Below are 14,607 nucleotides of genomic sequence, written 5' to 3'. Positions count from 1 at the left end.
ATTGACAAATAATGATAATAAACACTGCAATACAATGTAGAATAGTAGTTCCTACCATTTTAGTTTTGTGGTAAATTATTATTTTTAAACCTGAAAGAAAACCACTTCTAAGTGCTGACCTGAAAAAAGTGATCAAGTTTGTGCAAGGCTTTCTACATTTTTTCTTACAAGTCTTTTCTGAGACAGCATTATTAGAAATTCATGTGCTTGAAAAGGTAGTGCTAGTTTCTGCTTGTTTGTTGTTGTTTTTTCCCTGTGAATGCGACTAAACTATGCAAATCATATAGCCCTGTGTGACATATAGTGAAGGAATTCAAACTGTAAATCTCCCTCCTGAACAGAAAGGGTGCTATGTAAGGTTGCTGACATGCTTTCTCCTAGATGGACAGGCTCGACGGTTGGTGGAAACCGGAAGGTGACCATATTAGTGGGAGCGTGTAGCTGCACGTAAACAGAAGAACTCCATTGCAATCAATTACGGGGCAGAGAGCGACTGAGGAAACCATGGTGATGGGTTGATTGCAGGAATGAGTTTTATGGTACAAAGGAGAAACAGCTACACTGACACGGCCCCTTACGCTGAAATGTGATTTCACAGCCTGAGCGTGTGTTTTGTTGTTCTGATTTTACTTGTCTATTGCAGAGGAGGAGTAAGGAGATTGGGCACTGCAGCTACTGAGCCAGCACTTTCCCCAAATCACTACCCCAATGCACAGCAACATTAAGAATGATGGTAGAATGTGTCCAAAATACTGGACTGAAAATATGAATTAAGCTTCTGAAATGGTTAGTGATACATTAGAAGTAGTTGCAGTTGAGTACCTGCAGAGGTATTACAACAGCATATAAGTTCACCTCATAGTGATACTTAATAAATGTTAGTTTTCATTACAAGTAACACATAAAATTATCCTTTGATCATGTGCAATTGGCCAATTTCTGTTTCTGAATCTCTAATTCCTGCTGCTTGGGCCGCAGCGCTATCCTGTTACATATGAACCTTATTTTTTTTTTTTTGTCATACGCTGTCCCGTCGTTGTTAAGATCCAAAGCGATCGATCTCCACCTCGAATTTCAATTCTGCAGTCTTGGGTTTTACTGTAACTATCCCTGTGGCCAAAAAGATTTTAAAGAAAATAAATCCATGAAATTCAGTGATTGAGTTGATTTGCCCCTAGCCTTGCATAAGGCAATTCGGTCATGTGATCTTGTTTAGCCAATCACAGTGTTTAATTTATCCAAGCTATTTTATAATTGTACTTATTTGCATATATAATAAATTGTTTCACGCTGATACTTGCAGTGTCGACCCAAGTGACTTTTTTGACCTGAAAAAAGAAACATGGACCAGGGGTCACAAATGGAGATTAGATAAAGGGGCATTCAGAACAGAAAATAGGAGGTACTTTTTTTTTTTTTACACAGAGAATTGTGGGAGTTTGGAACCAACCACAAGATTCTGACTGAAAATCATGGCTTTAATAAAAAATAAAGAAAGAAAACTGTAGTAATATTTGATAATTTAACACATTATATTTATGTTCAAGTGCCAAATTGACAAAAGTGGGAAAAACAGAATTGGTCATTTTTGAAGAACGGAATTTGCTATTTCCCCCAATGAAAAATCAGTAGGCCGAGAGAAGGATTTGCAACACTGGACATTTGAACAGCAGGCTGCAATGCACCGTGCTTGGATTTATTCAGGTGTACTAAGGTACTACACTAGAAATAGTGAACTTACCATCCCGTCTGTTAAGCTTAGCAAAGCCAGGACTGTGACTATCAGACAGCTGTGATGAACTATTGAATGATGTCTGGGGCAATGTAGATACCAGTGGATCGTCACAATTACCTGTCAAGGGAAAAATATGGAAATTAGATTAATAAGATACTGATTTGTATTGCTTTACAAAAAATAATAAAATAAATAATACAAATATTTTGAATCATGGGTATGAAGTTGTATATTCCAATAAAAAGTTACTTTTAAATGAGCAAAAATAACAATGTTTTATCAATTTATAATATGCAGTGTTCAGAATATTGCGGTATACTTTTAAATCACACTTCGATAAACTCCTTGCTAGAAGATTACACGGCTCTTTCAATATCTCTAACCTATTTATTTTCTTTATTAATCCTTGACGGGATGCTCTTATCCATTTTTGTTTGCAAACCCCTCAACTGAAAATGACTGTTTTTTTTTTTTTTTTTTTTCCATCTTAAACATTACAAAGTTCCTGAAACTGAACAGCCACAACAAAATCAAATTACAAACAAACCAGGATGTGGGTCAACAAGTTGTGATACGGGTTGAGAGAGACAAAATGCACGACGGCCGTTCGTAAACCGACGCAGTAATAAACAGCCACGTGTGCGGGAAGGGTTCACTTCTGCAAGAAACATGTCTGTTTATTCTGTTTAGCCACATTTTTGTTGATTGAGACACACCATGAGCCAGACTGTAGCAGAGATAAAGAAACATTTGCTCTGATCAACATTTGGGCCGACGGTTCAATCCAGAGAAGCTAGGATGGAAGCGTCTGTAACAAGCTGCTTCTGGGGCACTGATACATGCATTGTGTACTTGCATCTGTCACCCAGGTCAGCCCTGTTTTATGAAAAGCAGTGTGAAATCTGTTGTATTTCATAATTAAAGTTGTTGAGCCATTAGAAATTTCCAACTTTGAGATATCACCATAAATTACTTAATACAGTTGTATTTCTTTTAGATGTAATACTACTACTGCTACTACTGCTAATAATAATAATAATAATAATAATAATAATAATAATAATAATAATAATAATAATAATACTCAATGGTAAAAGCATTTTCACTGGTTTGTAAGTGTTTTTGATCTACTGTACAATGAAATCAGTGGTGGGTGTGTATGAAAACTACCAGCACAGATACTCGAGAAAATCTGCCAACCGAGCATTTGGAAGGTACATCTATATAATAAATACAATACTCAGTGTGTAATACTCAGTGTGTTCAGGCCTTTTGTTAAGTTTATTCAACCTACAGTGTTGGAATTAGAAAAAAAAGTGCATTTTTTCTGCATTTATTTGCTTCACAGCCATATTGTTGGTGATCATTAAAGCAGATAAGAATAATTATTGTTTCTATTGTAAGACCAAGTTTTTTTACATTTGTTCAAAGTAACATTAGAGTTAAAATGTAAGGTTAATGTCTTAAAATATGTACAGTATTTATTGAAAGTACTCATGACTTAAAGGTAATGTTGCATTTTACTCACATAGGGCCTCATTTACTAAGGGGCACCCATTACTTAGTGACTAATTTACGATTGCAAATAGACTAATGAGATGAGCTGTATTCACATGTTAGTGTGCACCTTAAAGCAATCACTGATCAGTGCTGATGGAAACCAGGCACTGATAGGTGCACTATTGCTTTTTCTGGGATGAAAAATATTTGGCATCATGGAGTCATTACTCTGATACAGAGGTTGAATGTTTAGGCTCAAAGAGCTGCAGAAAATGAAAACAGGCCTTGGAGGAGAAGAAGCCAGCACATTTTCAGCCCTGTCAAACTCTTCTAGACCTCACTGAGGACGGAGGTGGTGGGAAGGTATCGATTGAGCACTGCGATTATATTGACTTTGTATGCTACAAGCTGATCTCAACTGCCAGGAGTAATGCTGTGTCTGGTCTAGCGAAGCTGTTGTGTTCATAACATTATTTAGCCTCTGGTTTTTCAATCTACTGTGGGTGCAGTTGCTGGGCTTTCCCAACCCAAGATCACTGCGAATTATATTACATTTCCCCCACACAGGATTGGTTTACAGGACTTGAAAGTGGGCTTCTACCAGGTGGCTGGGTTTCCCAATGTGATGGGTGCTATTGATTGTACTCACATAGCACTGTCACCTCCAAGTAAGGGGAGCATATTTTCCAGAATAGGAAGCTTTTGCATTCCCTGAATGAACAGACGGTGCGTGACTCTCAAATGACAATCCTGAACGTGGTTGCTGGCTATCCTGGTACTGCCCACAATACCGACACAGTGGTCTGTTGAATGATTTTGAGACTGGAAAATATGGGGAAGGGTGGCTGTTGGGTAAAGTTTTACATTCCAGGTGTTAATGCTGATAACTAACTCTGCAACAATCTTGTTTATTTGTTTATTAGGTGGTACCAGTTATGGGCTAAGGCCATGGCTTTAACCACTGTGACTGATCCTAGCAGTCCTGCAAAGTTTCAATGTAATGCAGCACGCATGTGTCTACACGCTCGATCACTGAGCGGACATTTGGGCTATTAAAAAGTAAATTCAGACATCTAGACAAATCAGAAGGAATGCTACCGATTAGTCCCACAAAATGTTGTCAGATCATTGTTGCATTTTGCAAAACAACCTTCCCCCTGATTCACCTATGGAGCCTGCTCTTCTGGGTGATAATACAGGACAGGTATAAGTATAATAAAAAGAATACAACATTATGCCATTGCACAACATATACTTTTTTTGTATATGCATTAAAGGAGAAAGGAAAAAAGTTTTTTTTTTTTTTTTTTCAAATACATAGTGGAGCATCTGGTAATTACTTATTTCACCTGGACTTTCTCCCAGGAGCATCTTCGTGTGATTGATTGGACATCCCTTCTCTCTGTCTTCGCAAAGTAATTCTGCATGTGCGCGGAGGACGGACATTTGGAGTTGAATTGAGGGTGCAACTGTGGTTGTCATTGAAGTATCATCCTCTTTAGTGGATGATGTGTTGCTGCTGTTTCTGATCGTAGTATTTATCATCTCCAACCCTCCAGTAAGTAAGGTATATTTAGCGCCTGTATGCTATGGCATGTCAATTTCCCAGTTAGCACACGCACAGATTAGTGCCTTTTCTGTTAAATCAGGCGGTAAATTTAGATTTAGCGTGCATGTTAGGCTCACTAGTTAACACGCAGACTAAATCTAAATTTAGCAGCAATTAGTAAATGATGCCCATGGTGTCCAAACTGACGACCCAAAATCTTATCAAGATCAGGTCAACCCCATTGGCTTAGGGTTAAAATTGACATTTTTAGAAACCGGAAATCTTTTCTTGTTCAGCTTGGGGTTGTCCTATGAATGACCCCAACGGGATGCAGACAATTAACTTTCCAAAGCTAATCTGAAGAAGCTGATCCATCAATAGAAGATCTGACCATCCCTTCATGTCAAAGTGATGTGTCAACCTAGGCTACTTTGGAAATAAAACAAACAAACAAAAAAAAAATATATATAGCTTTTTCTGAGTGCATATTTAGGCATAAACATCGATCTACATATGGGTACTCCCACTTTATCAGGCGAAACAGTTCATTTTCATACAGAGTAAACCTGGCCCAGACCTCCATTAACCTTCCTGTTAATGCCAACTGTGTTACCTGGGGTTTGATATACATGTAGGATATGAAGTCCGATCAGAAATCAGTGGATTTACTTCAGTGCACAAGGAAGTAACAGGAAGTGTGAGCCCTTATAGTTTATAATTAGACAGAGACGTGTAACTTAATACATTTCTCACTTTGGAAGTTGATGCAGGGTTTATATCTCCAGAAATTACACATTACATTTGCCAGGGTAAATTATGTTAATACAGTCAACACAGATTTATCGGGATGCCTCGGGATAAGTAAAAATATCCCAAATAAGCGGCTGTCCCAACGAAATGAGAGGCAGTTGAGATGATCATAGACACACTTTTTTTGTTTCTAAATTAAAAGAAAAATAATAAAATCACATCACACTATGATTAAATGTTAAATATATAAAACAAAATGTGAGTCATTCAAGTCAGGGTAATCACGTACTCACTGCACTGTGCCACACAAAACTGTCTTGCTCTGAAAAGCATCTCCGTTCATCATTTGAAAATACTGTATCCCAATTACACAAAGGGGTGTCCCAATTAAACGACATAAACAGCGTTGGGCAGAACCGTCTCCCAGAGCTGTATCCCATTTAAGCAGACATCCCGATTATCAATATCCGATTAGGCAGCGCCGACTGTATTAGAAATTTTAAGGACTCACAAAGCTACTGGATGTGACAATGGCTATTTATAAAGAGAGAGTATATCTAGTAATTGTCCTAGTACCAGCTGCTTTATAAATAAACAGTTCTGAAACAAAATCACTGACCTTGATTTTCAGGGAGTGACAAAATCTCTTGAGAGATGGTAGCCTTAAATTAGTCTATTTTCAGCCTCCCTCTCCCCTTCCCTCCACCCAAAAGCAGCGACATCATAAAGCAGACACTTCAACCAACAGTGCTGAGAAATGACAAGTTTATTGTGCTTTTATAAATTGCACACTTTTATGTCATAAGGCTTAAGGCTACATGCAAAGTAAATAAAGGCAATTCATTTTATGGTTCAGTTTAATGCATCAAATCTTTAGATTGCCATCAATAGTCAAGAAATGAATGTTGTTTAATTTTTCTTGCTAAAGGCTCTGCTGAACTACAATCTGTGTACCAAAGGGCTCTCCTCCCCTATTCTTGGTCAGGGTACAGAGAAGGTGTTTTTTCTAAACCATTCTATAACTACTGGTTAGCTACTATACAGTATACGATACAATGCCATTTAACTTTTTTCAGACAGGGTTATAGCTTTCTGATTTTTTTGGTATTTAGGATGTTTTATTAAGACCAGTTAGATGAGATAGGATTAGGAAATAGAAAAGAAGGCAGCATGCAGCAGTTCAGTTATTAATGTTAATTATTATACACACCACTGCTAGCTATGGTACTTATGAGTGTAAGGCAACAAAGCTTGATGTGTCTGGTCACAGAATACGTTCACATGAAACTTTTTTAGTAGCCTAAATAGCACACTTCCATATAATTATATGTCTAGATACACCTAGACAGCACGGTCACATTTCAACTGTAAATCGTCCAGTTTATCCTGTGCCAGAGGCAGCAGCAGTATAGTAATGTCTTTAAAGCTACTGTCCTACAAAGCTTCAAGCAGATTAAGATTACACTTGAAACCGTTAGCAGTAGGTATTGGAAATGCTGCACCTCCAATTTAATAAACAACATATCATTTTTGATCTCCCTGGCCGCTCCAGACCTATTTACCTTTGATCTCAACTTCCTGCCCCTGTTGGGTCCCGATATGAGAACTTACTTCAATTACAAATGCCTGTGTATTTATTCTGTTCATCTTTCCATTTCTTTTTGGGAATAAATACACCGTAACCTGAATAGATATAACAAAGACTGCTTGTCAGAACCTGTGACACAGTCGTGCCTGCCCCCGAGGGCATATGTAGACTGTACACACAGATCTCATTATCATTTTTCCTTTCATCCAACCTGAGACGAGAGAGATTACAAACAGATAAGTATCAAGTGACTTATATCTGCTTGTTCACTTGTGCAATTACACGATTTATGCAATATATTGTTACGTGCTTATAGTATTTGCTCGTTAGTCCCTCAGCGGCCTTGTGCCCCATACAAAGCCGCCAGCTCCGGAATCGAATAATCTTAAATCAGCTACTTGTGTTCTCTCTCAGGTTGCTATCTTCATTTGAAGTTTAAAAATACAATTGCTTTTTTTTGTTACAAAAATTATACTAAATTAACGGTAACTGTGTTTTGTGAGAATTTGTTTCTCTGTGTGTATTTTTCTGTTTTTTTCACAGAAATACAAACGCAGCTGCTGGGCAATCAGCAGTCCTGCGTTGGACCGAGACACTCGCTTCGAGCTAAGCTACTTGCAGCCTTCCCCACAGTGTCTCATTGCCACAAAGGAGATTAAAAATGTTTACAATGCAATAGCTGTTGCAGTCATTCAGGCCGACTGGTTCACCACTGTGTTTCAATATCCCCACAAAAACCAGCACATTTAAGTACCTGTGGTTCATTTTTCAAGGAACAGTGTACAAGTTCACCATCTTGCCATTTGGCCTCTCTCTAGCTGGCCATGCCCCTGGGTGTATTTTGGGTTATTTTGCATAGTGTGGGTTATGTAGTATGGGTGATTTAAAAGATTTGTTGGTATGTGGGCACGGGGAATTACTTCATGTGCAGACTGCTTAAAAGAGTCACAGTTCTCGTACTCTGGGTTGGTGTGTTCGAGGTGGAATGAAAGAGAAAGTGATCTAGAAATGTACATTTAAAATAACAACTGCTACACATGCTGGCTAATCTACTTGTGTTTTATTTGTTTGTTGTTTGTTTTGACACTCGTGCCATTTTGTTTTGTGTTCAGTGTTTGGTTTTTGTTTGGTTTAAATCTTTTATTTGTTTAATAAAATGTGCGCACCAGTGCATTCAAACACACTACTGTGAATCTGTATTTTCTGGTCTGATGTCACACTTTAAGCCTGCCGTGCTTTCGAATTACAGTTTGTCGTTTGTTTGGTGATGTATCCCCGCTGGTCGTATTGATGTTTTATTTATTTTATTTCATTTATATAGCACCTCACGTCATAGACCCTAAGGTGCTTTACAGAAAACATAATACACACAGCACAATAAAACATTAAAACAGCATAACAAAAAGATTATAATAAAAAGACTACTTTAAATCAAAGTAAATACATTTCCAATCATGTATATTAAAAAAAAAAAAACAGTAATAATAAAAAGACTATAATAAAAAGGCCTGTGTATATAAATAAGTCTTCAATCTTGACTTAAAGCAGCAAGACTCCCAGCTTCTCTGACAAAAAAAGGCAGAGCATTCCATGATGTAGGAGCCTTATAAGAAAAGGCCCTTCCTCCAATACTATTAGTATTTAGCCTTGGAATAAGCAAGAGCCCTGCATCCTGAGATTTAAGATTCCGTTTAGGAATGTATGGGATCAACAAGTCTTGTAAATAAGTGGGTGCTAATCCATTAAGGACTCTATAAGTTAAAAATAAAAGTAAAAGCCAGTGTAAGGAGGCCAAGACAGGAGCAACATGTTCACCTTTTCTGGTTTTAGTTAGAATTCTTGCAGCAGCATTATGAAGAAGCTACAAGCGAGACACCAAATACTTTGGAATCCCAGAAAAAAGTGCATCACAATAGTCGATTCTCGATTAAACAAAGGCATGCATTAGCCTCTCAGCATCAGATAAAGAAATAATAGATCTAAGTTTAGCTACATTTCTCAGATGATGAAAAGATGCTTTAGTAATTTTCCTAATATGGGACTCACATGATAGAAAAGGATAAAAAATGCCCCCCAAATTTCTTGCTTCAAGTTTTTGTTCCGAGGAAAGACTGCCAAGATCTATTTTATATAAATCAACATTTTTTAATTGGAGCTGTGAACCCACAAGCATGACCTCCATTTTATCAGAATTCGACATCAGAGAATTCTGTGACATCCAACACTTCATGTCCGCAAAGCAAGCAGCTAATAGTGCCCCAGTAGAGGGGTTGTCTGGACTGAAAGACAAGTACAGCTGAGTGTCATCTGCATAACAATGGAAATTCACTCCATGCCTGCAGATAAAATAGAACCCTGAGGAACACCACAGACAGCCTCTGACAAGTCAGACTTCATCTCCCCAACAGAAACGTACTGAAACCTATCGGAAAGATAAGATCTAAACCAAGAATGGACACCGCCTGCCAAACCCACTAAACTCCCAAGCCCATTTAATAGAATGGAATGGTCCACGTTGTCAAAGGCAGCGCTAAGATCAAGAAGAATTAAAATTGAAGGAAAGCCAGAATCGGAGCTTATCAAAAGATCATTTACTACCCTAACAAGAGCCGTCTCAGTGCTGTGTGCAGATCAAAATCCAGACGGAAATTTCTCAAATAAAGCATTGCAAGCAAAAACATTTAGTAATTGATTGGCAACAACTTTCTCCAAGACCTTGGCTAAAAATTGAAGATCGGAAATTGGCCTATAGTTGTTAACACCAGAACCGACAAGATTTGAAACTACATACAACCGCCGCACCCAGCTTCGATATGAAAATGAAAAACAATCAGATACAACTTAAAAATTTTATTTATGAACATCATGCATAACATTTTCAGAGCATAAACACTGTATTTACATTGAAAATTAAACTTTTTTCTTATTTTTTGTAGAAAGCTGTATGCACACATTCAATTATAAAACATAAATAACTAGTTATATAAATAGCTTAAAACAAAAATATAGCATAACTTATGCAACGTGAAAGCGCTTTGAGTGAAACAGAGTTCAAAGGCTCTGACTGTCTGTTCAGAGTTCTATTACAGCTTTCTAAGTACAATCTACACATAAAACATGCTTTTCAACTGTACCAGTGCATTTGCCACAGACTGCCTTTTCACAACGGGCGCAGACATCAAAAGTTATCTTTTTTATTGCATTTAGCAACCTGGAATGGTCTTTTATTCCATGTGCCAGTGGGCGCAGCGCTGGCTGAAGGTTGAGGGGCATCTGTCAGGCGGCTTTCGCATCTCTTATCAAAATGTTTCTGCCGTAGCTCCAGGGCTAGCTGCAAAATTAAGTCCCCCCAAGTGATTGTGTTGCCGGTGCACTCCTTGTACAAAACCAAAGCGTTGATGGCTGCCAGGTCCAAAACATTATAAAAAACTGTGAGTACCACCTTGGACAGAATACAGGCGTGCCATTTTATCCAGTATATCCACACCGTACTTTGTTGCATTGTAAAATGCAACAGTCACTGGCTTTCATTTAGCATCAGCCCCAATGGGCACTGATTTGTGCAGAGAGCTTAGAATAAGCACTATATATATATATATATATATATATATATATATATATATATATATATATATATATATATATATATATATATATACACACACACTTTTTTTTTTTTTTTTTTTTTTACACCTGTACACACTCAGGGTGGCACAGTCGTTCTGCCTGAGGAGTGTAGGTGGAGTGCAGGGGGGCTTGCACAGCTTGAGCTGTTGGTGGTAACTATTCAGACAGGCAGACGAGAAAAAAGTAGCATAGCTATATCACATTGTACTGTGATTCAATGTGTGTATTTTCTGACAACTGCTAATACATAAATAATAATAATAATAATAATAATAATAATAATAAATAATAATAATAATAATAATAAATGATGTGTAGAATGACTTTCATTAGTGTTTCAGCACTCTACAGGTGTATACAATACATTCTTTCACAATGACTTTGATTTTATTACAAAGCCCAGACTAAATTGTCAGCTATATTGTATTGATTTCAATATGCCGCATAAACTGTGGGTCTGGTGGTTGAAGAAGCAAGTGCTTATAACTTAGTCATTTTTATGATTCTGCAGCTGAAATACCATATGGGTATTTAATTACAATATTTAGCAACACTTTAGAACGGACATGCATGAGACATTCACATACACGGAGATATTTAAATTTGAATTGCAAAAGCCATTCAAAAAGCAGCTATGGCAGTGCTAGTGTTAATAACTTTAGGAACCAAATAACTTTTTGAAAACAGGAGTTTAACCACTGCAGAGGGAACCAGATGAAAGTGATTAATTTATAAATTGTTAAAATGCTTATATTTGCACACTAAATACATATTTTACTAGCGTAGTAGAAACAGGACCAAGGGCACAAGTGGTTGGTGTCATATACCTAACTAAAGCTTTCACCTCTTGCAAAGTGCCCGATGAGAAAACCTCCATTATAACTTTATCAGGTCTAGTTAATTAAAAGTAGGAGGAAAGGTCCATAACAGAAGGAGTCTGTAAGATCTAACCTCTAATGTCAAGAATTTTATTTTGAAAGAATTTTAAAAACTCAATGCAACTAAAAATTGAACCAATATTACAGGTAGAAGTAATAGAAGGTGGATTTACTATAGATGCAAAAATAAATCTAGGATTATTTTTATGTTTTTCAATCAGGTTAGAATAGTATAAAGATCTAGCCTGGGACAAAAACTTCTTATATTTAACTTGGTGGCTTTTCCTCGCAAGATAATGAACATGCAGTTTGGAATTCTTCCATCTGCATTCCAATTTACAACCATCACATTTCAGTTTCGAGTAAAATCATTAAACCATGGAGTGCTTCTTTTGGAAAACACTGGAGCTATAGTATCAAAAATGTTGGTCATGGAGGTGTTATAGGTGTCAACTAACTGATTTAATGATACAGTCTGAGCAACTGGCAATAAATTAAAAAGCCTCACAAAACTCTATAGCTGTTAATGAGTTAACTACCAGAGTTAACTACCTGGCTCCTTACAATTAAGGGTAGTTTAACACTTTGTGGTCTTATGTCCGACCAAGTACGACATTACAATTTTCCCTTTCTGGTCATCAAAAAGACATCAAGCACAGGTCTCTAGTTGTTTTTTCTCCGGAAAAAGCCGAGAAAACCTTTCAATGGCCAAGTGACGTGAGACCGATAGGAAACGAGAGAAGTCGAAAAAGAAAAAAGAAAAAGAAAAAAAGGGGGCGGATCTGGGGCCCTGCACCACAGACCTAACACGGACATAAAAAAACTAGATAGCTGCTTCCGCATCCAGCGCTCAGAGAATATCACAGACATTTGCAGAGCTTTTTGAGATGTTATAGTAATAAAATAATGACTTGGATAGCATCATTGAGGACTTTGGTGATAAAACAAGTGATCAGGAGAGGATTTATCAGTATGCACTTCTATGAAGAGGTATGTGATAAATACAGTGAAAAAGGGGTGGGGCTTGGCTGGAGATGCAGTACTGGGTGCCCTGTTGATATGCAGTGCCTTTTACATCTGTTTTACTGTGAAAAAAAAAAAAAAAACTTTTAAACAGCGTGTGTAAAATAAACAGCGAGTGTGAAAATAAATTGGACCTGACATGCCTGATAGGCGCTGAATTAATGGATCGCTAAGGGTTTTTCTGAAAATGTATTGCAAGATGATCAGAAATAGAAAGGTCATAAGTTACTATATTTTGAACAGCCACACCACGAGAAATTACTAGATCTAAATTATGCCCATGATTATGAGTAGGAACTCTAACATGCTGTACATAATTTAGAGAATGTTGTCCTTACCCTCACATTATGGATTTGATTCTCTAATCATAGACCACTTCCAAGATTCGGCAGGAAAACTTTCTGACAGGAATCATCTAAGACCATCTTACAAACATTGTAATATTTCATTTTTCAGTAATACTTCATCCCAGTCACTTTGTCGCCAAACATTCCTGATTCCAGTAAACTTCATGCTCAAAATCCACAAAGGTAGGAATGTAAATTTAGTCATACTGTTACTTCGCCTCAAAATGCATGACATAAACTTCAGGACTGCATTACTTTGCTTGTAAAAAAGCAACTTTTCCAGAATTGTTCCAGCCAGTTCTCAGACACAGCCCCGGAACGCATAACCAATGTGGTGTCAGGTACACATCTTGCCATGGGGCGTAGCCGAATGCGAGAGCAATCACGGACAACAGGATAACAGAAAAAAGAAAATGCATTGTTTCACCACTGTTATAGTAACACAGGATTACAACTTAACATATATACTTCACAAGTTAGCCTTCCAACTGTACTCCACTTGTACTCCAATGTCTCGCTATTTTAGTACATTATATCAGCTCAGTCTGTATCAAACTTAACACACCAGTCTCCATCACCTTTCATCCTTCGCCCTGATAATAAGAGGGAGTGAAATCACCAACGAAACCAGATTCTTAATGCATCATCAGACCCCTGCCTTAAAGTTCAATCTCAGGGTCATGTATTTCGTACATTTAAAACATACAATTAAAATGTAAAATATTATACTAATTGTATTTGCCCTTTTCTGCTCCTTCTAGATACCTATTGAGGTCCTGCTGCAGTTCAAGGGCTGTTTTATCTTTCTTAAACAAAGTAAATCTGAGAAGGAGTAACTCTCGCACTAATTCTATTTTATGCCCACACATCCATGCTGAGATGTCTGACCCTGATCCAAGCCTCCAGACCTGCTGTTTCTAACGATGCAGAACCTGCAGTCTCCAGATCCTAGTTTTCTGCAAGATCCAAAAAGATGGCCTTTCTTCCTCAAACTATTCATGCTATTCTTTCAGGATTGGAGCTGTAACCACAGCTGCTCATTGAAACATTCCTGCGCATGTCATCAAAAAGCTTGCTCGATGGTCTTCAGATGCTCATGAGATTTACCTTAGGAGCAATATTCAAGACATTGTCCAACAACAAATGGAATGTGCATCCTAATTAAGGACTTTAATCCAGGATCCAACCATATCCTTTAAACAAATTAAACAAAAAATGCATTTTGCTATAAGATACCACCTATGGATAATTATTTTATGTTCGTCTTTTATTTATTTATTTTATTTTTAGGAGGTGAGGCAGCCGAAGGTCTAGGACCTCTGGATATTTTATCCTTTTCATTTTTTTTCCTCCATTTATCTTCAGTCACTAAATTTTGATATCACATTATGTGATTTTTTTTTTCTCTCAGTTTATCTTCGGTCACTAAATTTAGATATCACATTGTAGAAGTGTATGGGTATTCACTGACACGGGAGACAGAAGGTTGCAATTGAAACACCTCTCTGGTGCTCATTTTATTTTATTATTTTATTTTGTATTACCCACCAGATGGCGCTGGTTCTGCTATCCCCAATACCAACAATGGTATAGCGGTTGCACTTGTGTTA

At 37.4% G+C, this 14,607-nt stretch overlaps 1 protein-coding gene across 1 annotated transcript in view; it reads right to left on the bottom strand.

Annotated features, from left to right (window-relative positions):
- Window positions 1-14,607, bottom strand: part of LOC121301989 (contactin-associated protein-like 5) — a 130,015-nt gene that overhangs the window by 98,580 nt on the left and 16,828 nt on the right. Inside the window, exon 2 of the mRNA XM_041231754.1 lies at window positions 1,742-1,852. Coding sequence (XP_041087688.1) covers window positions 1,742-1,852 — 111 coding nt within the window. The remainder of the gene's footprint in view (window positions 1-1,741; window positions 1,853-14,607) is intronic.

The sequence above is a fragment of the Polyodon spathula genome, chromosome 2 (assembly GCF_017654505.1).
Source record: "Polyodon spathula isolate WHYD16114869_AA chromosome 2, ASM1765450v1, whole genome shotgun sequence".
NCBI classification, from domain to species: domain Eukaryota; kingdom Metazoa; phylum Chordata; class Actinopteri; order Acipenseriformes; family Polyodontidae; genus Polyodon; species Polyodon spathula.
This window is presented reverse-complemented; position numbering and strand designations above follow the sequence as displayed.